This window comes from Labrus bergylta, chromosome 16, assembly GCF_963930695.1.
Source record: "Labrus bergylta chromosome 16, fLabBer1.1, whole genome shotgun sequence".
Taxonomy (NCBI): Eukaryota; Metazoa; Chordata; class Actinopteri; order Labriformes; family Labridae; genus Labrus; species Labrus bergylta.
This window is the reverse complement of record NC_089210.1, coordinates 3,726,675-3,753,362: the sequence shown is the minus strand read 5'-3', so window position 1 is coordinate 3,753,362 and position 26,688 is coordinate 3,726,675. Positions and strand designations below refer to the sequence as shown.

Genomic DNA, 26,688 nt, shown 5'->3' with positions numbered 1-26,688 from the left:
TTTTGAGTTTAAGATACAATACGATAAGATAATCCTTTATTTATCCCACAACAGGGAAAGTTACAGTGTGTTTATCGACTCAAAGGCCTTTAAAATGTAAAACAGAGAAAACTCTGAATAATAACTGTTTTAATCAGACCAAAGGTTCAAATTCAATGAGGATTGAACCAGGATGTGATCTGCATTTATACTTGATAAATAAATCACAAATAGTAAAAAAGGAAGACCATAAAGAAACACCAACATCCGACAAAAGGTTGTACCATTTATTAGTCGATTTCGACATGTGGCCCAATACAAGGACTGATGACACCGTCTTACCCTGGAGGAGGGCTCATGATGTGTAATAAATAGATTGTAAAGAGGGAAAACGTTCTCTTGAGATGGTTAGTAGATCTAAAACAAAACTGGGAAACACATTTAGGCCAAGGTCATCCCCCCCCCCCCCCCCCCCGTCAGTTAAGAAAAATAGAAACAAAAACCATAGTCTAATGGCGTAACCCATGGCGATGATCACCTCTGATGTCATTTGGAAGAGAAACATCCCGGTGACCAAATCCTGAGCAGTTTTATCTGCAGCTCATTTAAGAGGAGAAAGCACTTCTGTTGTTTTTGGCCAGCCCGAAATGGGAACTACCTCGAGAACTTTCTGTAAGGCGCATTGTTTCCATAAGGCATCAGGTGTTTGTCTGGCCCTTTGCATTCCTGTTTAGTCTACCGACAAGATTTTTTTTTTTTTACGGGTCACAGCAACCCGGCTAAGAAAATAAAGATGGTCCGTCTCCGTGCTTTACTCTGGGGGGGGGGGGGGGCTCTCCTATTGAACAACCTGAAATTCTAGCTATCTTTGGGGTAATGCCTTTTTTTGTGTGTTTAGTCTCTGAGAAGAAGAAAGGCACAGGGGCAGACAGAAGAGTTCAGTACGAAGTGCTTGGTTGCTGAACTCCTCTCGTGGGAGCCGAAAGTAGCGCACATTGTTGCGGTTTCTTTTCCGTCACATCAGATAAAAAAAACATTTTTTCTCTCTCTCTTTATCTGGGAGGGCCGGGCCTGCAGCTCTTGTACCCATGCAGGCAGGTGGGTGGGTGGGTGGGTGGTTGGTGGTGAAATGAGACATCTGCAGCTGCTGCATGCACAAAAAAACAAACATGGCATTTTGTTTTGATACGCCCAAGCAGCATACAGAGTGACATCTGGAGTCTTGTGGTCAATTACAAACAATGCCCAACGTTTTATTGTCAGGGCTTTGTCCACGCCCAACCCTTTCCCCACAATGACTTCAAAGCAGATTTCTGAAGCCAACGCAAAGGCTGATGGGATGCTTTGACGGCGAGGCATCAACAGGTATATCGTCTGAGAAGAGAAACGTTGCTGGTGTAACCCCTGGAGGACAGGAGTCTTATCCTCATGATGGAAAAACCCAAGCGATATCGGGTCCTATCCAAACGTGCGGAACTTTGCAATCCAGTTGTTCTGTTGATATGTTGAGAAGGGTATTCATCAGTTAGAATCAATCAGTCTCTTTTAATTTAGTTTTTTCATGACACAGAAAAGAATCCGTTGCCTGGCTGCCGATCGAGTTGTTCGCTGGTAATTACACAAGAACGGAAGTCCAATACATTTTGAGCTATATAAAAAATACTATAAAGGACACAGTGATATATACCCTGGAGGGAGAGGTTTCCCAATCCCACAAGAAATGAATATGCAGCAGACGTCGGAAAAAGAGGTAGCTAACTTATCAATAAACAATACTATACCAAGAATTTAAAAAACTGGTCTACATTAGCTATCGAGTGATTTGGATTAAAAACATTGACGCATTGTGAGCTAAATGTTTTCTACCGATTTAAAACACACTAAACCAGTCCTTCCATATTTTCTTCATTAGATCACCTTTCAACAATAAACCACAATAGATGAACAGGAAGGAATGTATGAATGCTAGTTTATACTATAGAAATGTTTAATATGAAGGATCATTTACGATTCTCCAGGATGCCAGTGACTAAACAAATGTTGGACCCGCTGAAACCACAAAGAATTGTCTCTTTTGAGGTGAGCAGGTAGCACCCAAATGCAGACTCTTGCAACTCGATGGGTAGTGTCCTTCTTCTACAGCCACTTCGGGGTAAAAGTATGCAGAAACGGGCAAATAAATTAACACAATCACGGATGTCCAGCCCATTCTCTTAACCTTCAAATAGCTATTTGACTGAAACGAGTCCAAGAGCAAAATTAACTTCCAATCCTCAGGAATTTTCCAGCAGAAGGTTTATCTAGAGAAAAAAAAAACCCACTCTGTACGCTTCAAAGCCCATCTGGTTTGCAGTTTCAGTAATTACGAATGCTGAAGAATCCCACGCTGGTGGGCGACTCCTTGACTGTGACGGTAACCAGGTTAGCAGTGACATCCGTGACAAACACGTGTTCAATCAGACTCCTTGTCGGCTTCCAGTCCTGGTTCTGGATCGCTCCTGCGCGATCCTGTCCGGTGTAGGAAGAATCCTGGTCCGAGTCCGAGCTGCTCTCGTCCTCGCCCGTGCTCATGTCGTTCATTTTGGCGTTCTTGCCGTCTTTGGAGGCCGATCTCTCCCGCTGGCTCTGGATCTCCGTGGTGGATTTCTGCAGGGCACTCTTCTCCAGCTTGCCTTGGATTTCAGTCGTCTCTGTGACTTTGTCTGCTCCGGTCTGGTTCTTCCTGGTGGGTAATCGCCCAGGTGTCGCCGGACTTTTAGGAAGATTATACTCCTGATTTTGCGCTACAGTAGTCTTTCTTGCTGGATTTGTAGCATTTCTCAGACCTGATCCTGGAGTAGTTCCATTCCCAGGAGCATTGTTCCTTTGCACAAGCTTGTTCTGAAGGTTGAGAGGCTGAAGACCAGAACCTTGACTGGAATAGGCGGTCTTAGATGATATGGACGCCATTGCTTTAGTATTGGGTATCCGCTGCAGTGTTGACACAGGGGTCTGGGGTTTCTTTTGTCCATTGGGGGAACTTAGAGTGTGCTGAGTGGTGCCTTGAATGGGGTGTTTGGAAGTATTTAAATTCAAAGCTGCTACCCCTTTTGATTTACTCGCAGCTGCTTTCAAATCCAGACTCGTCCCGCTGTTCACACCAGAGACAGACAGTTTACCTTCGCTGACATTCCTGCTCTGGCTTGATTTGTTCATGGAGGGGGAGGCGGCGGGTTGGACTGACCTCCCGGAAACCACAGAACTCTGTGAGTTTTTAACCGCCCCTCCCTGGGTCAGAGAGCTCCTGTTCTGACCAGCTGCTGTATCCCGAGGCGAGCCCCGATGGAACCCCATGAAGGTGAAGCTCGCCGGGTGAACTGGCTTCTTTATCACTCCTGGAAGATCAGAATCTTTAGACCCCTTCAGGATTTTGCGCGCGCCCTTGCTCTGCTGGAATTCCTTCACGTCCGGTTTCTTGCTTCGTTTTTTGGGCGGCTCCTGTTTCGCCACCACAATCTGCGCCTTCTTCTGAGGGACGGGGTGGAGGTCTCGTGTTCTGCCGGTCGGGTTGGCCTGTTTCACATTGCTGCTGTCGTCGTCGTCGCCGTCCGAGGAGGAGTCTGAGGACGAGCAGGAGGATGAGGAATCCGAGGAGGAGGAGGAGGCAGATGAAGAGCTGCTTGGCTTTGTATCCTCAGGCACATTTTCCTAAATTAAAGAACAAACATTAGACTTTATAAACCCAGAAATCAAAGAAAAACACTAAGCTTTTGTGTTTTTACTTACTACTATTTTCCGTGGCCTTCCTCTTGGTCTTTTCCCTTTCTTGCGAATCAGGAGCTCCTTTTCTTGCTCTCTGTGTAAGAAAAAAAATGTCAACAAATGCTTACTGGGAAATTGAGTCTTTGACTATTAAAAAGATCCACAGTATTCTAAAATCCTTCTTTTGTGGATTGGTTTGACTAAATGTGTCCATTTACGTTCAAACCATAAAATAGATGATAAATAAGGTACTCAACTAGTAAAAGTAAAACCTAAAAGTATGTTTACAAAATATTACTTTGAAAAATTATTGACCTGTCTGGACTTCTGTTGTAAACCAAACTGCCTCTCTGGGACAATAACAATGTAACTACCTGTAACGTGCGATAATTAGACTGAGATCTGACCTGTCTCAGAAATGTTTTCCATACTTCTGCTTATACTTTCTGAGGTGAAGTCCTTCAAATCCATTAATGTGAATGCAGCAGGTCCATAAATGCAGGTCAAACAACATTCACCAGCGTGTGCAAGCCACTTTAAATTGTTTCTTGATGTCTAAATTAAAAAAACAGGACACTCACTTCTTGTTGAATGCTGCCAACAGTCTCGGGTCCAGGATGTTTTCTTGGGGCTCCCAGCTGTTGTGTCTGAAAGAAACAAAATGAAAAGTGTCATTCATGGTTTGACATGACACTATGTAAAACTATGAATGTAGGCCGTCGTGCAAGTGGTGGAGACGCTAAAAGTCAGATTCAGATTCAGAGAAGTTGTTGTCTAAACAGACAGTAACTGACTCCAGGCAGTCTGAACATCACTGGAGGAAAGCTGTGTCATTCATGTCCGATCAAGTAAGCTCCAAAAAGCTGAAATCTGTTATTAAGCAAGAACAACTTATAGTATAAGTATGCTATAAATAAGGGATGTTTCAAGCCAACTAATTTCCTGGTTGGTAAAATGGAAATATTATGTTTTATAAATGACTATTCTTAAGGTATGATACACTCAGATAACTGCCAAAATTTATCACAACTTGTTCTAAATCGTCAGCTGGATAGACAATATCATTTGGTCTACTTAGTGAGGCTAATGTTAGCAACGCCAGCATTCGTCCCTCCCTGCAGGATGACATCCTCGTGCAGGTGCTGAATGTAATTACGCATTGGTCTGGTCGATATTCCAGTTTAACCTGACTCAGCCTCATAGAACCTTTCAGATCAAAATACTGTCAAACCGCTCTCTGTGTTTGTTTACATCTGGGTTGTAGATCCTTGGAGAGCAGGTCCATTTCCAGGAGCTACAACCCCGGCTATTGGACGGCGGCCGAGTTGCAGTTTGAGCGTAACATTTGACCGACACTGAAGCCCAAATTATGAATCATTCAGGTGTCGACGAGCAGTGTGAGGATGCGGTCGACTAAACGAGCAAATTCCTGCTCTAAATTAAGACTCCTTCGCTTTAAATAGAACGGTACAATCCAAACGAATTACAGCAGGAGATGAGAAGTTAGCAAGCTTGTTAATTGCTCTTTCAAAATAAAAGACAACAAGCCTCACAAAATAAATATTTCTAGACTAATAAAAAGAGGCGATGCATGAGAGAACGGGAAATTGAGACTACACAACTCCCACGGCCACCGAACCAGTTCTGTTTTTAGTCTTTGTGAACACGACAGGAAGGAAGAACTTTTTTTAGGTCATGAAAGAGCTCTGACATTTATGGGAAGCTGTGAAAATAATAAAAAATAGTGCTTGGAATGACACATCATGGTGATATCTGCTCCTTTTCTAGCACCTGTACATTACCAACTTACTTCGTTTCAATCCGACCTTTACGTATTTTTGTCTTGATTTGAAATTGAAGCATCTGTGGAGTGTCCTGGTGACTGGGCGTAAACATGTGATAACTTGTATACATGCAGGGAAATAAGAACTTGCTTTACGCCACAAACAAACTGAAAATGGATCCACTTCGTCTCCTCTCAAAGTGATCTGAACCACATGCATGTGTAACAGCCTTTCCCCTCATCACTTGTTGTTGAATGGCCCATTCTGATCAGCGGTCCCCAGTGAAATAATCAACCCCCACCCCTTCCCCTTGCACACACACACACACACACACACATTAACACACACAAAGGATGTGGGTCTAACAGAAAGCCATGGAGCTGGCAGGCAACAGTGTGCATTGATGGTGGATTACAGCAACAATGTGGAGTGAACAGAAAAGGCCAAGTGACAAGAAATGAAGGCAGAGTGGAGCTCTTACAAGCAGCAGAGGGAAACCGTCGAAAAATCACCATTTGTAATTGAGTAATACATTTAACCAGTGAAGTAGTGGAGAGTATACACACTTCTAAATGTGCTCTGATTCAATTAATTATTGACAATATTTTGTAGTATGCTGCAAGGATGGTGAAGGGGTGACCCTCCCTACTCTGTCTCTAATTGGCTAGTATGCACTGACTATACAAGAGTAGTCTTAAAAAACACTGTTTTTAACACAGGCCATTTAAAACATTTAAACAATTTTAAAAAAACATTTGGGGAAAAATGAAGAGTATACCACTGTTTCTAACCTTCTATAAAGTGATTATAAATTAAATATTTAACACATTTTGAATTTGGCCGCTTGTTTTGGTTGTCATACACAAAACAACTTTAATAAATCGGATAAAAAAATTACATAAACGTCACGATAACTATAAAAAAAAAAAGGGGGGGGAGTGGTTAGTACAAATGGAAAATAGCTGATTTAGTATATTTTAATTAGCTTTCCGCTAACTTCCCAAATTGGAGTTGTTATGAACAAAAGGAGAGAAACTGTAAAGGCTGAATTTGTGAGCTGAAATGCAACAGAAACCAAATGTTCCGACGTCCCGCCACATTTGTTGTTCAGTCGGTGTTTTGATAAGAAATGCGTAAGGTTACAGCAACAGTTTAAGTTGAAGCAACAAGCGACACGTTGTTGTTGTTGTTTTCATTGTTCCGGGCAGCAGCACCACTTGTACTCACTTGGATGACCATCCTCTCCACTTCACCAGAAACTCCAACTTCCCCTGAGAGAAAACCAACAAAGAAGAAGGTTTATAGAAGCTCTGCTGCTGAATAAAACCAGGTGATAAAAGTTTGAATGTTTTCACAGCTCGTACCTTTTTCAGTCGTTTATTTAAAATGCATTCCGCATCAAAAACCTGCTCCCCCACCGCGCTCAGCTCCTCCATGTCTGCCTTCTTCGCCCCGAATAAGAATCCCTTTATCAAAAAGACAAGAGGCGCTGCCAGCCAATCAGAATTCACCTCGTGCGGGACCGGAAGTTGAAGACTTGGCCTTCACAGTAAGAGTCTAGTTGTCCAATACTCGGTGAGGAGTTGGTTTTTGTGGAAAAGTAAGACATTGGTTGTTGGGCTTCATTTAGTAGCCTAATCAAAAATTATAATGTTGAGCTATTTTATTTGTCCACCATCTTTATTGACAGACTCAGGAGTCCATTTGAAAACAGATTTAAGAAGAAAAACACAATTTAAAGGTAAAAAGCAACAAACAATCAACAAGGTTAAAGTGATAATAGGATTTTTTGCTAGTCAACATTTGTTTATTGATTAAAATGTATTTTAAATGAAGTCACTCACTATTAGGGCTTCATAAAAATACTCACAACTGCAAGTAGGTTTTTTTTTTTGTCGGATCTGAATCCATTGGTCAAAGCATAGCACGCTATAAGATTAATTCAAATGTCATTTTATACATTTTTTAAATAAATAAAAAACACTTCTTTTTTATTAGGGACAATACAAATGCTAAAATCTTGTGATACCTTTTACAAAGTGAAAATAGAAAAGGTAAATATTTGTACAGTAATTTTTACTATTTCGAGTAGGCCTAATGTTTTATCTGCATTATTGGTTAGACTTTAAATAAATGCAATTAAAAAAAATACATGGCTAGAGTGGGAAAAACTTCATTTAGAGCAACAGGCATTACTTTATTCTGAAAGCCACTACCGGAAGTTCAGTACCATGGTGCTTAACTTGACGCTTTTCACTCGACGAGAGGCGGGCAATTGTGAATGGGGTTGCTGAAATATGTCCCTCAGCAGCCACCGTCCTCTAAGCGTTACATGTTTATTTGTTGCAGTTCATATTTTCAGTCTGTGGTTGTAACCTGATTATAACCTCAAAGAAGAGACATCAAAATAATTACAACCATGGGATAAAGTTATCACATTTCCACTCAAATAAGACTTAAAAAAAACACATTAGAGTAGAGACTAATGCATTTAATGTTTTTATTTTTATATACATTTTCTTAAAGTTAGGCTATTTCCTGCTGGACTTATTATTCTAATTAGCCTATTTGTGTCATACATCCTGTTTTTCTTGTTACACAGGAGCCTAATTAAGTTTTCTGCGTGAGATATAATTACAAATAAGTAGTTACATCTTTTACTCTTTATCATAGACGCTCATATTCAGGAAAGTTATATTCAGGAAAGTCATCGGTCACATAAACATAAGGGTATAGGATTTTCAAAATAAGAATTTTCTTTGAAACAATTAATTACAACATGTACAATGTGATCCCTCACACACTGGAGTAGACACTTTACAACCTTCATGATTAAACACAGTGAAAAAACACAAACACAAAGTTCTTTATTGTAAGGCCTACTTGTGTGTTCTGTTCATTTGTGTCCAGTGTTGTGTTTTTTTGGTTCCTCGTGCTCTTCACACAGGGGTTCATTTCCTCACACACAGCTGTGTCTTGATCTCACTGAAGTGTTAATTTGCAAAGATTAGAATGAAGTTTGATGTGTATTTTTGTTTTCTGGAAGATGTGTTGAACTCCCCGATCTGAGAAAAGAAACAAAGAAAAATATGTGATGAAATAAAACATCTGAAAGTCATAAAAACAAGTTTAATAATGTATAAACATGAATATACATAACAGCGTTCACAGCACTCCCTTAAAAACATTTTAACTTTCATTCCCCAGTCCTACAGAAGTCAATCAGTAATCCCCGTTTAAAGAGAGTTCCCCAGTCTTTACCTTTGACTCCTGCGTTTCCTCTTCAGTATGTTGTGAGACACCATGGCTATAAAAACTACAGCAAGAAATCCACCCACTGCCGACAGCCCTGTGAAGAGTTTCTCCAGATAATGCACAGGTTCACCTGAAACCAAAAAAAAAGAAAAGAGAAAACGTTGTTATTATAAGTAAATGTCTTTTTTTAGGTTTGGTTTATTTCTGTGTTTCAGCGTCCCGCAGTCATCTCAGCTGATAGGGAATATCTTTAAAGGACCATTATGATGTTTTCTCTCAATTTGCTTCTTTCCCCTAAAAAATATTGGAATTATTTGACTATAAATGAGTTCTGTCCTTACTAAGGAACTAAATGATATAAAATAGAAATAATACCTACCTACTGCTTTGACCACAGGAAACAGAAATTTGACACCTATAATGAAAGTTCCTCACAGCTTTCCACTTGGCCTCAGATCTGCAGACCTCCTTTCTTTCACCTTTCTCAAACTTACATCTGATCTGGGTGTATGTTGTCGGAAATGATGGATGAATGGCCTATAATAACGAAGGAGCAGGTGCTGAAGCGACACACTTTTCTCACCCTCGGGGAGAGAGCCTCATTAGTCTGAGGTATAAAAACTCACCCGGTTTAGGACTGGTAACCAGCATGTGTTTGGTGACGTCCAGGTGGCCGTCGTTGACCTCGGGCCGGATGTTCAGGATGTGGCACATCAGGGCGTAGATATTCACCGTCTCAAAGGGCCCCACCTCCAGGTTCTTGTGAAACGCCGGACCCGCCGCCCTGAAGAATGCCTTCATGTCCAGCTCCTGGTTGTCGAAGCCGTGCTCGCCTTTGTTAAACTGAACCGGAAAATACTGCACGGGACACAAAGAACAGACGGACAACTTCACGTTAAGATGGTGCAAAAGAAGATAAAGATAAACAGGAATAAGCATTCGCAAAGAAAAATGCACAAGAGGAATGAAACAATCCTTGACACTTGTGAAAGGAACCCACCTTACATGGAAGTTAAAAACATTTGCAAAGGCGTCCTGCATAAATTTAACCTAGTTAGTTAGCTTCAACTACATTGTACCTTTTTGATTAGTCAATAAGAATTATTGACTAATCAGCCTTATCAGCAACAGAACTCACATATTATTGCTTTCTCTTATTTTGTCAGCAGAGGGCGATATTGGCCAAGCAAAAAAAAAAAAACCTTCCTCACAAGAGAGTTATATCCTGTTCTCTATTTGTGATGTCTACCAACCAATGAAAATGACTAAATAAGATTAGAATTTGAATCTCTATTTTCAGATTTTCAAAAAGAGACATGAATCCCTTTGGTAATGTCTGGTAAATATTGTGTTTGTGACAGATTTGTCGATATTCTAGGACGGCTTGTTATCTCTTTTTTTAGTTGTTAAGTAACAGTCTCAACAAGCTTATCCCCTCCCTGAGATCAAACTGAAATTGGCCATAAAGGGAGTGAACAAAGAGTCTGATAATACATAGGATCACGGCCGCTGTTAACCTATAGACTTTAAATTACCCGTTTCATCATCAGAGGAGCCACAGGGCTGATTATTTCCCCTCACATTTCGGCATTTCGAAGCCATTTCATGATTGAATTACTTTAGTCTTTTGAAATAAATTCAGATTTAATGGCTCTCAGTGCTGACTGACACATTCAGTTGCAAAGTTAGTGCACGGTGGAACGACTGAGCGGAGCGCGGAGCCAAGTGAAAATGCTAATTTTTTTGAATTTCTGAGGCATGAATAGCTTCATGAAGCATTCGAGAGCCCTGCATGTCATCAGCCGGGCCTGGATTATCCCGAGGACATGCAAATGCACTTGATTAAAATTGTAATGTACTAAGATTAGAATATGACTGGTTCAAAAGAGTCCAGTTTCACCATTTGCAGTGAGCAAAATACAACTGGTGATTTAAGTATTCTTGGAGTCAGGACTGGGTGGGGGGGTTATTTTTTGTATAAACCAGGTGGTGTGTAAAGACCTTTCACCATCATTTTTCTTTTGTGAGTACGTCAGGACTATTCAGTTAATCCCATTCATTCAGTTGAAAAGGCCATAATAACCACATTGATTACTAACTGGGATTAAGAAGTTACCAAACCATTACAGCAACAAGTGTGATTGTTGCTGAATCTCTCCACAACGCAATGTTTGCACGTTTTTGCGGCCGTTTTAGAGCGGCTCTCTGCAGCTTGGCATGTCGATGGGGCACAAATGGCGACCTGAGGTAACTGTTTACTTTAAAAGGTAAATCAATAGGACTTGCAGTGGGGGTAGAAAACTGCTGCTGCACATCTTTCTATGCTTTCCCAATGTTCCAGCATGTTTCATTCATGACCAAAACCGAGCGAGTGACATCAGAGAAAACATCTGATATGTTAAGAAAATCACTACAGATGGGTTTGCATTGGAGCTGACTGAAAGCCTGGGAAGTGCCTTGGGTTCTTGGCTCAAGTTGTTTTGCTTTACTATGTTTCTCTCATCTCAAGAATTGGCTGTTTATTAGGTGTCAGCCCTATATTCCCACAGCCCTATGTTCCCATATTTCTAAGATTTTTCTTAAAATTAGGCCGTATGTTCCCACAGCCCTATGTTCCCACATTTCCAAGATTTTTAGGGTTAGGGGTTAATTGGGTGTAATTGGCTTCCAAATTGGGAGAAAGGGGGATAAACTCTGATTCAAATTTATGAAAAAGGAAATGTGGGAACATAGGGCTGTGGGAACATAGGGCTGTGGGAACATAGGGCTGTGGGAACATAGGCACGCTCCCATTTATCATACTAAAAATAATAATAAAAATTTGACTCTGTCCACCCACCCCGTTGATGACATATCCTGAGTCAGCCCATAAAACGATGGGGAGGATACGATCATTCTTGGCAAAGTGGAAACGCTCTGGCATCTCCTCCTTCTTGTACACATGAAGGTGTGGATGGGAACCCTTCAAGGCGTTGTAAACCTTCTCCAGCTTCCCCGGCTTGGGCAGCAGCATCCCAGAAGGGCCAAAGTCCACCAGGTGAAAGGCCAAGTCGCCGAAAGAGAAGCCGGGTATTTTGAACAGGGTGATTTCTTCCACCAGACCGTTGCGGTACACCGAAGTCATGCCGTGGTCTGCCGTGATGATGATGTTCAGGCGGTCGCTCAGCCCGTGTTGCTCAGCCGAGTGTCGGATGTATCCCACCGTGCGGTCCACTTGCCTCACCATCTCCCGACGTTCCGGAGAGTCGGGGCCGTATCTGTGACCTGTGCCGTCTGGCTCGCCAAAGTACAGGGATACAAAATCCAGATTCTGGTCTCTGAACCAGCCCATGACCTTGTCAGAATTCATCCTCCATGCAGTCTCGTTTTTGTAGTTGTAGAGCAAGGGCTCCACTTCCCGCACCTCGGCAACCTGTCCCTGGTAACTGGAAGCTGTGCCAGGGAAATGAAGGGAGCCAGCTTTTAGCCCCTGGAAGGGTAGAAAAAGAGACACGTAAATATGCATCTAGTTCTGACTCCAGACTCCCAGAATGCAGCAGCTTTGTCAGTGGCCCTATGTTTTAAAACATGATGTTCTACATATATCCCCCTATAGGGCAGTTTTACACGTGCAAAACTCATCAGAAAAGTAAATAATAGTAATTATATGATGTTCTGTTAAACTTTATATACAGCTTGCTAAGAAATACTTTACATTGCAAGAGTTTTAGAAGTCCACCAAATTCAACAAATTAGATATTGATAAATGGTGGTTTGATAGCTGTTTTGCAATTGGCTTCAAAATGGCACTTCCTCATTCTTCACTACTGAACCGACCAATCAGGATCAAGATATTCTTATTATTCCATTCAACAGCAAAATTAACAACATTAAGACAGAGGAGAGGGCTCAGAGATGAAGCTTGAAGACTACCTATAGAGTCGTATTTTGAAGCCTCGGACCCATAGACTGTGCATTAAGATGGACACATTCTGAGTGATGTCACCCATTGGTTTTGCTAAGAGTTATTTGGAAGCCCATCCATGGCTGTCACCACTTTATAATCGCTGTCTCAAACTACCTTTGAGTCACCAAGAAACGGGCAAAGAGCTGAGGTGGACTTTAAGCCTCTTGACAAACGGCTAAGACACGCCCACTTGCAGTCATATCAGCCACGCCCATAATTATGCATATCATTCATGAAATCAAAACTGATGAGTTATACAAATATTCCCCCCTTACAGTCTATGTAGAAAATTAAAAGTGCTATTCTAACCAGGCTGTAAGCATGTTTATTTTTGTAGTCAAAATTGATATTTTAATATGGGATGTGTATGGGACTTATGTGTCTTTTGGAGCCAGCCTCAAGTGGACACTCGAGGTACTGCAGTTTTTTGCACTTCAGCTTCATTTTTCAACATCAGAGGTTGCCACTTGATTAGGCCACTGACAAAGCTGCCAAATGTAATATTTGGTTGTGGGAACTGGCTGTAAAACAGAACAAGTTATGAACATATTTACAAGCATGCCAAAGGTTGATCCATTCATATTTCAGAGCGACATAAAGGGAAACATAATCAGAATTTCAAAGATGTTTCTTTAATCCACAGCTCAACTTTTTAAGTAGCCTTTCACCAGTTGTCATTTGCATGCAGTCAACATCCACACCCTTGGCATAATTTGCAATATAACTGCGATGATCTGGGCCTGAAATTATTCATCAGGCCATCTGAGGTGTTTTGTCAAGAGAAATTGTTTCTTGCGCTGCGAACAGCCACACAGTCTCTCACAGAGATAAGCTGGAAATGGTTTCTGCACAGACCTGTTTCTGCGCTGTGATCCAGATAGGCAGACTGCCATTGTCCCACCACTCATTCACAAACTGAGTCTGATAGTACGGCTTCGTCTGAGTGGTGGTTGTGTTGAACCACATGTTGTGGATTACCCCGTGGTTCTCAATGTAGCGGCCTACAGAAGAGAATCACTGTCAGTCTTGCGTGCACTCATTATTCAGAGCGTGACACATTCACATTAAAAATTCTATCAACTTAACGGGGCTGAGTGGCATGAAGCTTTTTTGGACAAGGTCTTATGACCAACTTCGCAGATTAGAGGAATTTAATTTCAAGGAAGTTAAATTTCCTTTAGCTGGCGCTGATGATTTGAGAGTCAAAATAAGAAAAGGGGAGCACAGAATTCTTTCCCTCAGTCATCCAAGTATAATTATCTTACTCAGCTATAAAAGCTGTTGGACCCTGGGACATTCAATTACAACTAATTCCTTTTTCCCTTGGCTTTTTTTTCCAATCCCGAGCTAAACCCAGAGCTGGTTCCCACTCTGCCATGATATGCAGATCCCCCTTGCCAACTGGGAGCACCGTTGTAGAAAATGAAACACTTTACCTGTCAAGAGGGTGAAGTGTGAAGGGCTGGTGATGGTGAGGTAAGGAGGTGTGACATACAGAGCTTTCACTCCATCCCCGGCCATTTTGTCGAGGTGCGGCGTGTCCACGTCGCGGTCGTAATCCCAGCGGAAGCCGTCGAAGGAGATCAGCAGCAGCTTCTGTCTCGTCTGTTTGTTCGCGGGGGCTCCGAGGACGCACAGGGCCCAGAGGAGGCTCAGACCGGCGGTCCACAACATGGTGAAAAACAACCACTTCACAGGTCTTGAACTGAATCTATCCTCGAGCTTGAAGCGCTTATTTGTAAGAGGATCCGCCTCCTTTGCGTCTCACCTGAGGACTCTGAGGACAGCCCCAGAGCAAAGTTTCTCCAACTTATCTTATCTCACAGATTGGACAGACATTATCTGAGCACTTTCAACCTGGTGATGTTTATGAGCCACTTTTTTTTACAGATGGGACTTGTGTTAACAGTGAGTTTCACCCCCCCCCCATGTTTTGCTCTTGAGGACTGGCAGTAAAAGCAGATTAATCTCCCCGGGCATCCCGGCTGTTTGTTTCCCTTTTAACTCGCTTGTTGATGCTGTCTTTCTGTTTGTCTGCGCGCCCGTCTGTGCTTCGGAGTTTCCTGTATATCATTGACAATGAGGGAATGGCACTTTGATGGCTTTCACCTTGAGTTGGGATGGCGCATGATTGATCTGACACCGGGAAAATGAAGAGGAAAATGAGAGTACATATCTCTTCGTCAGCTAGCAGTGGTCTCTGGGGGGGGGGGGGGAGAAACGACTCTAATAGACATATTCATTTTAATAACCCTAATGTGTGTTTTAGCCCCGGGATATTTTTAAAAGATCTACATTGATTCCTGCGATGGACAAACTATTCCAACTGCCCCCCCCCCCCCCCTCCTCCTCAGTGTTTCAACTCTGATCATACTCCGCTCAGCCACACATTATATATCACTTTCATTGTGATGTAATCTTATCAACGTCCATCAAATTGCGAGACAAGGTAACTCTTCAAATTGGTTCTTTATTGTGTGTGTCCTTGGCAGAGGTTCAAGGGAATCGTCCAATCTTTATGGAGATAAGGGATAACATTCATCAGCTTTCATTTACCTCATTCATATTCATTAGCTCTCTCGTATTAACTCTATACTGCGCTCGTCGTCCAATGTCAGCAAGATTTTTCGAGAAGGAGTGTTGTGGACTGCTGAGACCGCCGTGAGTCTCAGATCTTTGCTATGAGAACTTTATCAAACACACACACACACTCCTGAACTTGAGGGGCAAGCAAACTTTATCTGACCCTCTCAATCTCTGCACAGGGACTCCACAGGGAGCCTCACACATTCTTGGAGAAAAAAAAAGAAAGTCAGTTTTTTTTTTTGCCTTTAGCACTCCCTGCTGCCTATACATAACCACTGTAGCACCACTTCCCAAAAGACAAACACAGCGTCATCACATTCAGTCAGAACATTTGCTGTTAACAAGACGTGGTGTTTTCCAGGCTGGATTTGCAGGTACAAATTAGACTTCTGTATCAGACTGTTATATCTTTGCACCATTCTCTGGACACCATCTAAGATCGTACTATAAATGATCAGGGTCGGAGCACCAAAAGCAGTGAGCAATTTCTGCTCAACTTATTGAACATTTGGCAGCTTTAAAATGTCCCAAAAACCCACTAAAGTTGATGTGAGAGTCGGACTAGGTGAAATATTAGACATTTAACTTTTGCTAAATTAAGTGCCCCTTGAAGTTTAAAAAAGGGGTCCCCATGACAGTTCTGCCCTTAACAGATCTACTTATAGGATTTTGTCACAGTCATAGTGCCATCTAGTGATAGGGGGAAGAAACAGAATGAGAAGTCAAGGCATGACTTGAACTTCATGTCCATCAATGCACTGCATGACTACTTGCATGTTCGTTTATGCCACCTAGTGGTGACAGCCCAGAATGTCACATGTAACTCCATTTTTTCCCATCATAGAATAGAACAGAACAGAATTACTTTATTGATCCCAAACTGGGAAATTGTGGCGTTACAGCAGCAGCGTATCCAAACACACAATATTAGCAAATATACACAATATAATATTAAATACAAATTAAATAATTACTAAAAATATAAACACTAAGAATAAATATATATACATCCAGGATTTAACTTATTTCTAGTCTTAAACATGAAAGATTAAACACAACATACTTTGCTGGAGGTAGAAGTAAATGTGCAAAAAAAAACAGAGTTGTAAATGAACAGTATTGACATAGGGAGCTGATCTGTGCAATCAGTGATACATTAGTTAAAGTGCAGGAGTGTAGACATATTATCAGCAGAAACTAGTCAATATAACGGCGAGTAGACAGACAAATGAAGTGAACTTGAGTGCAGGGTTAATTTGTAAACTTACAACATGCGGCTGTATCTGTCCCTGGCTTGCACTAAGATGCAAGGGCTCGTTCATGCTGTTTTTTTCTTCTATAATGATAAATGCATCGTTTCTGTTGAGCAGTTTGAGTGAAGAAAGTTTTGAAAAATCAAAAAATTTAGATAAAATATGATCAGATCAGTTCTTAATTTCAAATGAAAACCTGCTGCCACATTGCTCCAAAAAGTAAAGTGAAAAACTTGAGAGTGAAAACAACCGAGCATTTAGATAAAAGCCAAAGTGAAACAGCAGAAGAAACAGTGCCTTTGAGAATAGAAGAAAATCAATACAAACTGCACAGCTAAGTTGAACAGGCTTTTCATTGACAGTCTTGGCAGTAAAACGAGAGGTTTTTCTTCTTTCATTATTGAATTCATCATATTTAATACATACTTAATAACTGTGAAACATTTGGCTTTCTGCAGTGCACATATAGAAAAAAACAAACTGCTACTCTTGAATCAGAATTTCTGATGAAACAGGAGTAAGAACCTTTAAAATCACATCTCAAAAAATTCTCAACTTGCATCGGTATTCTGCTCACTGTGCGGTTTGAATAGCATGCTGCTTCTCTCCCCGCTGTGCCTGGAAGTAGACCATCAGGTTCATGCCGGCGTGCAGAGATCGATGTGTTCTGAATTGTGAGCAAACAAACTTTTAATGCATGAACGGCTTGTTATCAAGTTACATGCAAGCAAGTCCAGGCGTAAAAACTTCAAACCGCGGGAGAACTCCACTGGAGGTGTGTGCCTCACACGCTCACATAATCCGCTCTAAATAAATGCTACACATGTTTTCCTTTGATACTACAACAGTCTGTCCAACATAGTTAATTGCTCTCATACTGGAGGAACCCAGGATGTTGTTCCTATCAGCTATGGAGGGAGGCAGCGGAAGAGCTCAGTCTCTAACCTGATATTGATCAAAACCTGCACTGCTAAACTGTTTCAACATATCAACTTGTCAAACTGTAAGTGAATTAACATTGTCATTTTTTGGAGGCATAGACTGTATGAAACATGATTGAGTCTTAGTGACAACCCCCATTAGTTTCTGAAGACGTGTTTTGAAGTAAATAGCAAAATGGGCATGAGCTTTTCTAGTCTTCTGACTACTTAAAGCGCTTTTCCACCGCAGGTCAGACGAGTAGTTAGGTGCTGTGTGACCATCAGAAGTATCTAAGCACTGTGAAACAAAGAGAAGTATTGACTTCTTTAGAGAGTATTGCATGCTAAAGATGAAGCAATGCACTGATTAAAAAAAAGAAAACCAAAGCCAATGTTACTATTTCAGAGTTTCAACATACAAAAACCTTGAAACCTTTTTTTTTTTTTTTTTTTTTTTGGTATGAAATTGAAAATGCATTAAACATTTGGCAAAGGAGATACACTCTGTTTTTTGGTACTTTCAAGGTGTTGTTGACAAAAGTGAAAGAAAAAAGAAAAAAGACATGGAGTAACGCCAGACTTATCATTTTGAACAAGAGTCCAAAAGCACTTACACTTGCAGCTGCAGTGATCATTTCACCTCACAACATAAGACAAAGTGTACAACCTGGTGACTGCACACTGATTCACTGTGAAAGCACGCTGGCAGCAACATGTGGAATTATCTAAGAGGATAACATGAAGGGGGGGGGGGGGGGGGGGACCCTTTATGGTTACACTTGCCGCTCTGACTAAACAGACGCACTCAGTCACACACACATCAAAGCCGAAAATTCCCGTTTTGACATCAGAAATGAACATGTTTACAGCCTGGTACAAAAAAAACCTGATTGGCTCCTCTTTATGGGGGTGATTTTTTTTTTAATGCATCTGTTTTGATTTTTATGAACTGCGAGCTGTGCGACTTGATTGACAGGTGGGCGTGGTTTGTCAAGAGGCTTAAATCCCACCTCAGCTCCAGCTGACTGAAAGTTAGGCTGAGACAGGATTTCCAACATGACGGCTGCTGCCGATGATCCTCCAGCGCCCCCTGCAGGAACAGATGGCTGACATCACTCAGGCTCTGTCCATCAATATTTACAGTCTATGGCTAAAACATAAAGGTAGCAAATGAGACCGGCACCTTCTCCGTAGCGTGCAGCAGTAGAAAGCCTTTTCTTGCCTTCCAGCTGGTCGGTTTCGAGTTAATTGCTAATTAGTTAGTTAAGTTGTTAATTGCAATCACGGCTAAAACCGATAAATTTAGTCTTAAAACAGACACAGATGAGTCGACACACCAAGTGAGCATGTGGTGAATGGTCACTATTAACCTGGAATACCTCTCGCATGTGAACCATATGTGTGTGTAATACGTGTTTGTGTGTGTGTGTTTGTGAGAGAGAGACACACACAGAGGAAAGGGAGAATGGAGGTGAGAGCATGAGTAAGAGCCGGGAGCAGGAGTGGAGGAGGCTCAGGCTTGTGGAGGCAGCAGGGCTGATTTGCGGCTTCATTCCAGCGCGTGGGCCCTTTCAGGCTCTGTTGCCTGTAACAGGTTGACGTGATAAACTCTGTGGCCGAGCCAGTCAGATGTGGCGCGGTGTGGGCGCCCTCCTCCTCCTCCTCCCCCTCCTCCTACTCGCTCCTCTCCCCTTGGCCTGGTGTCTCATTGTGGCGCTGTGGGGCTCCAGTGTGCCGGCGTTACACTTTCACACGGCAGTAATTGATTTCTTTAATTTGCTTCAAGAGAAACTGTTGTCAGCCAAGCAGGCAGCCATTTTTCAGGGCCACTTTAATTAAATGCCAGGTCTTTAGGTGTGATATGAAATTCGTTTGGCTCCTCTGATCTTCTACTCCTCAGACAATTCATTAACATTTCCCTTTTCTGCCTTTATGTTTTACACAAAGCTTCAAAAAAAGGGGGAGCTCATCAGTGACATTTTCGGTTTCCTTCGCAATATACATTCAATCGTTTATTTAAGTGCGTTTAAACTAGAGATTAAGTGCAGTGCGGCTGTTTCGCTCGAGATAATACGGAGACTGTCGAGCCGCGGTCGGCCCGAGGAATTCAAGAGAATGAAAAAAAGCAGTTGGGTGTCTTTTATTCACGGTTCTGTTATGTATTGTGACTGTTTCAGGTTACTAAAGAAGTACCTGAAGACAATGAGATAATAGAATTAACTGGAGTGAACGTCAAACACAGATACAGGTCCAGGTTCCTCGCTTTGTGAAGGGGGATTCCAGTATTTATTTTTTTAAACCTGGGCTTTGTTTTTCTACATCTGAATCACTAAAAAGTACAAAAAGTTTTGCAGTAGCTTCAGCTGTCAGACGTGAAACAGGCTGTAATGGCTGCGTCCTAGTCTCCAGGCTGCACAAATCCGTTAACAAAGAGTTCTTGATTTTGTCACTGACAGACTCAGACTGGTATCCAAAGATTCCAACAACATAACGGCACGGAGCACCACAGACACAGAGCATTTAAGTCAAGAGTGAGGTGCTCTTTTTAATCTTTAATTCCACCGATCTCCACTGAAAAAAATGCAAATTTAAGGATTACATTTCACAGTGTGCACAAGAACCATTCCAGTTGCATGTAGGAGATCTTTTCCCACGCGCACAAACAACTATCAGGTTTTCGGTGGGCGCCAAAGAGCACCAAACCACATCCCTAACATATTGTTGCTTTAAAGAAAGAGGTCCAAACATTTAGCGATCCTCTCTGCAACGATATCAGACGGTTAGATACATATTTAATATAATCTTTAATCGATTTAAATCTTTATCCTGTTGCTTGATAAAACAAGTTTTGCTACTTACTTTCTGTTTTGGTATGCATGCTCCAAAACACCAAGACGTGTTCTACGTTTTAGATACAATAAACCCCTGATGTACTAACAAGAGAGCCTGTCATTTGCAGAAAAAAGTACAAAGTTTAATCGCGTATAATTGCATGCAAAGGATTGCATTGCAGCCAGTTTGTGGCTTCCAGCTGAAGAAATCTACTTCAGTAATTCAAAAACCTTTTCTACTCATTAGTTATTTAGACCCCAAGTCATGTTAAAAACATATCGTGTCCACCAGAATAACTTTTAAAATCATCCCCACTGTGCTGGTTAGCCTAGCTTAGCATTACTCTTCATTTCATCCTGATGTCCTTTCTCGCTCACAAAACAATCAGAAGTGTTATTAGCCCCATCACCTGACTGGAATTATGTGTCACATCATTTTTAACATCTCACTGTAACACCTGATGGAATAACACTGGGCAGGTGTATCTTTAGTCCAAAGCAGCAGCACCATTTATTTCAGTCATAATAGCAGGGCAGCAGGCACACCTCCCTAATAATATCCTGATGCCTCCCCACTCGCTCTGACTCAGAGATGTTCTGAGCGGGCCCCTCTCTCCACTCATCCTCACAGAGTGGCCTTCCTCTCATGGAGATGAACAGCAGCTGCCTCCTCCTGCCTCCCACCATACGTCAACACATCAGCACCACTCTGCCTGCCTGCTGCCTGCTGCCTGCCTTCAAACACCCAAAAATATGAGGCCCAGCTAAACCCCCCAAAAAATAACATGCTGCAGTTCACATTACAGTGGTTGATATGTATTGACAGAGAGATTTTTTTGCTGGCGGATACATCCTTTACAGCTAGACTGAGTCGGCAGAGCAGGATTTTTTTTTTTTTTGTTGTGTCCTAGTTCTGGGATTGAGAGGAAAAGTGAGGGGATGTATGGGGGACTATTTTAGGCGCGAAAAGGAGACAACTTTTATTTCTGTTTTAATGAGTTGAAAAGGGTCAAACACCTTTTTATACTTGTGTGTTTTTCTTCTTTTAAATAGAGTTGCATAGGTTCATAGTCCTTAGTGTTTATTCAGATTTTTCCTCCAGCTCAAGAGGTTAAAATATTACACTTTTGGTTCAGTGTCCAAACAACTAATGGGTAGTTTGACGTAGCATTTGGTCTATCAGGTGTTCCTGTTTCTCAGGGGATGCCTCTGGTTTATCAAGTTCCACCGACGTCTCAGTCTTGTCATTTATCCAAAGCGTTTTCTTGGAGATTCTTGGTTCCCAGACTAGGATCATGACTAACCTTGCTTCCATTCAGTGTCAGAATATTTGAAAATGAGTTCCCAAAATATTCATGGGGGAATTCCAGTTAAGGCATCCAAGGACATACCAAAAGCGTAAATAGTCAAAGAAAAAAATTGGTACCCGACTTGCAGAATAGCTAACAAATATTGGTTTTAATCCATATTGACAGGAGAAATTCACACTATAGTGTTGCAAGCTGCTCATTTCATACAGTGTATGAAACATGGACGTCGTATCAGTGACCTCACCCATTGGTCTCTGAAGAGGCATTTTGAAGCCCAGTGATGATGGTCGCCATATTGTAAATGCTATCTCAACTTAACTTTAAATCAATCAATCAATCAATCAATCAATCAAGAAACATACAACGAGCTGGAGATCTACTTTGGGTTCCTTGACTTTTACAGCCAGCCTCAAGTGGACACTTAAGGTACTGCAGTTATTGTTTTGCACTTCTGCTTTGGCTTCTTATTTCGATGTTGTTGTTGCTGCTTGAATCAGTGAAAATAAACCCAATGATTAGAGGTTAAAGCATAAAAAAACACGTCCACTGTAACAAAGACGTCATTGACATGTCAATGTGGACATGTAAATAAAGTAAATATGTAAATAAAGAAAAGCAAGAATAACAGTGCGTGCGATTGTTGGGACTTTATCCCAGATGCTTTGAAGAAAGGGTTTTCATCTGGAAATGGAGCGGGGAGGCATTGTAAATGGGACATTAAAAGGAATCCCACATCAATTTCCCACACCAAATGCTGCATAACAGGAGTCGTTTTGACAAAGTAGCCGTGTGATTATTTTTTATTTCCATTTGAAAGCAATTAGCTGAAAGGTCCTTCCCTTGAGTTCTGTGGCAGAATGTGTGGAATGACTCAGGATAATTGCTGTGAAATGAACAGAGTGCCAAGTTGAGAGAAGCGCGGAATAAACCGCAAGGGTTCCCTCTCCATGGAAACGCCCTCTGCCTTTGTCAGTGCACCAGGAAATTAGGCAGCGAGCGATAACGGGGCTTGAATGAGTAACAAATGCAGGGGGGCGAGTGATATTTACTCCATTTCAAGCCATTACAGAAATTGAGTGTTTCCCCACGTCTCACGCTGTGCCTGCTGAGTGCTGGATACAGGAGGAGGAGGAGGGTCATTAAACACGGCAGCCGCCAGCGACGCACGCCTGAATAACACACTGTTTTCACTCTCCCACCGATGGGCAGGACGGATATAATGAAGCCCGGCGCTGTCAGAGTGTGGCACCGACTGATGATCCTGACGCCCGAGAGGAGGACAAGGTGTTAGACGAGAGACAGCGCCGAGACCGAGGTTTGCAGCTCGTCTCTCCGAAACTCCCCGCCAAAAAAAGCTGCCTCCTCAGCCCTGGCCCTAATTGCTGCCTTGCTTGGAGGCGGCGCTCCCTCGGTGTGCCTTTCATGCCTCGCTTAATTACGTCAGCCGGAGAGGAACGTGATTGTTATTGTCATTACTCTCGTTAGTAATTAAGCAGCTATTGACTTCTCCCCTACATTCGGCCTGTTTGATTAGGCCTGAGGTCTGCAGATATGGATTAGGGCTTCACAATGTTGCAGCCAGAGAACGCCAAAACGGCTTCTGGAAGCAGCATGGCTATACTGATACAAAGAAAAAGAGATAGTAAAGAAGGAAAGGAAGAGCCTAACTTGCTGCTTTCTTTTTCTGGGAGTACAACAGACAATCCTAGAGCAGTTTAAGCACATTTACCTTTCATGCGACATTCTCGTTGTCGCTGACATGAAAATCAACCAATGTGAGATTGGACTGAATGGATTCTAAGGTGAAGGTGATGTAGTTTCCACTTGGTAGTGATGGAGAAGAGGATAAGAGTCCTGTAAAAAAGTGACAAAAATCAATGTTTTGTGGTAAAGTTATACCTCTCATTGAAAAAGTTTCAAATTAGGAAAGAGACTCTTCCATTGCCGAGTGTGTGAGTTCATTCTTGACTTCAGTAAAATTACTTTCTCGAGGTTAAGTCAAAGTTATTTTGTGGTTGTACGTTCAATGAGAAAGGACCTTGAGTGGACAACTCTCGAGCAGCAGATCCGTCCACAGAAGCTGTTTTTTCATCGAGCCTTTTATTCAACTATACGCTTCACAATGAGAGCTCAGGCAGAATTCTAAAATAGCCTCAGTCCAACACCAAAAAAACATGAAAATCAAGGAATTTATGTCCAATTAAAAGTTGTCTTTAAGGCTAATTTAACAGGAAACCCGTACGCATCATAGTCTTTCCAGAAGCTGCTGGAACAGGCGGAATACTTGGCATTATATTTCATTTCTATTCTGTCGGATGGTATGGATCAGCTGGTGAAATGGCGTTACCAGGTACTTGGCTGGTGTGCAAATATATATAAATCTATCATCTTTGATCACGTACTGGTCATAATAATAGGAAAAAAAAAAAATCTGTTTTCACAGGTGAGACTGAGAGTGTGAAATGTGAAGTGCTGGAGAAAATTGCTGCTTTTTTTTTTTTTTTTGACCGCGGCGGCTCATTAATTGGTTGGAGCATCACGCAGCTGCCAGTGTTGGTGTTCTTTTCTCTGTTCAGGTCCACCGCCTTTTGGATCTGGTCAAATTAACTTTGGGTATATTTCCTGGCACGTCTGTTTAACTCTGCAATAGCGGTGTCTTTTTTTTTTTTACTATGCATGTGTTGAACGACCTTATGCATGCAGATTTTAAACCTCTATCACCAAACATGTCACCAAAATCAAAGACTCTTAGAAACCTGCTGGTTTGCCGTTTTTAAACCCTCAGGGATTCCCGGCCTTTTGGGGAAGTGGCAGAGAGGGATGGAGAATAATAGTCTAGAGTACAGAAGAGGGAGTTCAATAATCGTGCAGGAGTGACAAGGACCCAAAAGCAATCCCTGACTGAGCACTAATCCCCACTTTTTTTTTTTCCGCGGGACGCACAGAGAGTGAGATAAGCCTGGAGGTTAATGCAGAGGCGGTCTCCACTCTGTCCTCGGCGGTGACAGCCCCCCCTGACAGGCGGACCCCAGCAGCACGCCTTGTTTATGCTAATGCAGGTGGCCTGGGCCAGCTCCCACACTGAGAGCGCAGATAGAGACGTCAGAGGCTCGTCAGAGTGGCACTCTAACCTCTCGCCGGGCCGCCCGGGATCCCTGCGTTTGCATGTTTGGGGATCGGCCGCGAAGGAATACCCGGGGCGAGGGAGATGAGTTAGGTGAGGCAGCCCCCCCCCCCCTCCCCCTCATCATCTGTGGACGCTTCATCTACTTCTCTACCCTTCGTTTGAACCACAAATGACATCTTGGGGAGAAGTGGAGAGAGAGAGAGAGAGAGAGAGAGAGAGAGAGAGAGGATTCAGCTTTAATATATGCAGCTTTGAAAATGTGCATTTTTATACCAACTGTTTCTCTATTTGGTTTTTATTTTTGATGGGGGCAGACCCTGACAGTAACAATCAGAAATAGCTACGCACTGCCAGTTCTTCCTTCGTTTTCTAAGCGTGCAATGTGTTGTTAATAAAAACTGGTGTAACAGGAACAACATACAGGAAACTGATACTTTAAGTGAGTGAGGTGCAGCATGAAAACACTTTTCTACTAGGAGGTAAATATAAAAATCAACGCGCTGTCTCTTTATTATAATAGAAACCAATTTGAGCTTTTAATCTCATGCCTCTGTGACATTTTGTGTCAACTACTTATATTGACAACTGTATAATATCATTTCTGAGATACGTCTTTGATTGATCAAGAGTGTAAAACCATTCTGGTTCTAGGCTCTTATTTGCATTTCGCTTAGAGACTCACAAATTTTGGATTTCTCTAGAATGACACAGACGACAATTTTAGGGTGAACATGCTCTCCCAATAACTGGAAAAAAAGAAGAAAAAAAGCAGGTGTGCCTGACTGTTATGTTGCCTCCCCAAAGTACAGACTTCAGAATCAGAATCAGAATCGGGTTTTATTGCCAAGTACATTTACACATACAAGGAATTTGACTTGGTGTATTGGTGCTAAACAATTAGAATAGAATAGTATAGAACAGAATGACTTTATTGATCCCAAACTGGGAAGTTGTGGCGTTACAGCAGCAGGTTATCCAAACACACAATATGAGCAAAAAACATAATGTTAGCAAATCTAAACACAATATAATATTAACTACAAAGTAAATAAGTACTAAAATATATCAAAAATAAGAATGTGAATATATACAACCAGGATTTAACTAAGCATTACTAGTCTTAAATAGGAAGATTAAGTATGGTTAGATTACTAAATTAAATGGTTTAATTATGATTAAGTAAGATTAAATGTAAATGTGCAAAAACAGAGTTGTAAATGGACAGTATTGACATAAAACAAGGAAATAAAGCAGAACTAGCAACAACTTAAATAATACAGTATAAGAAGCGATTACAATATTTAAAATAGAGTTTAAAAATGTAAGATATAAAAAAATATATATATATATAAAAAATAAAAAACACAAAATGTACAAAAGGTGCAATGTAGGAGCTGTGCAGTGGACTTTGGAAGTGTTCAGCCTGCGTTTGACTTCCAAATCCTGCACTGCCTGCCGTCTCTGCCACACACCTTGCCTCGTCTCCTTGTTTACCTGTTTGCTACTCTGAGGCATCATCCTCATCATCTTGCCTCATCTCTCACTGATGAATGGTCACGCCTCAGTGACCTCCCCCCTCCTCTTTGTTTGTGTCAGTGTGATGTAGGGGGCTGACCCGTTGGAGGTTGGAGCAAGGTGGGGGGGGTGGGGGGGGGGGACATTGAGACAGATGAAGGGGTCAGAGATGTGTTCCGAGGAGCTTCTCCTTTGGGTCTCCTTCACCCCATGCCTGCTCCGACCCGCGTCAGCCTTTCATTCTAATCTGATGATAATGATATTTGCTCAGGACGACCTCTGCTTGCACAGTGTAATTACCCACCCCAGCTTTTCTATGATCTCGGCTATTGGAAATCGATGGGCCATAAGAGGGCCCCATCAGAGCTTATTATTATCACTGCTCGCTTTTCGTTACAGCGCAATCAGATTTAATATGTTGTCCGCTTTTTTTTACTGCAT

At 41.9% G+C, this 26,688-nt stretch overlaps 2 protein-coding genes across 2 annotated transcripts; both read right to left on the bottom strand.

Annotated features, from left to right (window-relative positions):
- Positions 1 to 252: 252 nt before the first annotated feature.
- Positions 253 to 6,991, bottom strand: cbx2 (chromobox homolog 2 (Drosophila Pc class)). Its single transcript, XM_065964641.1, has 5 exons — positions 6,869 to 6,991; positions 6,732 to 6,775; positions 4,302 to 4,367; positions 3,745 to 3,814; positions 253 to 3,666 (listed from the first exon to the last, which is right to left on the bottom strand). The coding sequence occupies exons 1-5, from the start codon at positions 6,938 to 6,940 to the stop codon at positions 2,335 to 2,337; spliced, it is 1,584 nt and encodes a 527-aa protein (XP_065820713.1). The 5' UTR covers positions 6,941 to 6,991; the 3' UTR covers positions 253 to 2,334.
- Positions 6,992 to 7,990: 999 nt separating this feature from the next.
- LOC109989344 (ectonucleotide pyrophosphatase/phosphodiesterase family member 7-like) lies at positions 7,991 to 14,471 on the bottom strand. Its single transcript, XM_020641058.3, has 6 exons — positions 14,142 to 14,471; positions 13,561 to 13,706; positions 11,599 to 12,228; positions 9,386 to 9,617; positions 8,766 to 8,889; positions 7,991 to 8,569 (listed from the first exon to the last, which is right to left on the bottom strand). The coding sequence occupies exons 1-6, from the start codon at positions 14,377 to 14,379 to the stop codon at positions 8,512 to 8,514; spliced, it is 1,428 nt and encodes a 475-aa protein (XP_020496714.2). The 5' UTR covers positions 14,380 to 14,471; the 3' UTR covers positions 7,991 to 8,511.
- Between the last annotated feature and the right edge of the window lie 12,217 nt (positions 14,472 to 26,688).

Coding starts and splice junctions, on each gene's coding strand:
- cbx2 (XM_065964641.1), bottom strand. CDS start 6,940: ATGGAGGAGCTGAGCGCGGTGGGGGAGCAGGTTTTTGATGCGGAATGC. Junction 3,815..4,301: donor TTGGCAGCATTCAACAAGAA/GTGAGTGTCCTG, acceptor TTTCTTACACAG/AGAGCAAGAAAAGGAGCTCC. Junction 3,667..3,744: donor GAAGGCCACGGAAAATAGTA/GTAAGTAAAAAC, acceptor TCTTTAATTTAG/GAAAATGTGCCTGAGGATAC.
- LOC109989344 (XM_020641058.3), bottom strand. CDS start 14,379: ATGTTGTGGACCGCCGGTCTGAGCCTCCTCTGGGCCCTGTGCGTCCTC. Junction 8,890..9,385: donor GGTTACCAGTCCTAAACCGG/GTGAGTTTTTAT, acceptor TTTTGGTTTCAG/GTGAACCTGTGCATTATCTG. Junction 8,570..8,765: donor AGGAAACGCAGGAGTCAAAG/GTAAAGACTGGG, acceptor TTCTTTTCTCAG/ATCGGGGAGTTCAACACATC.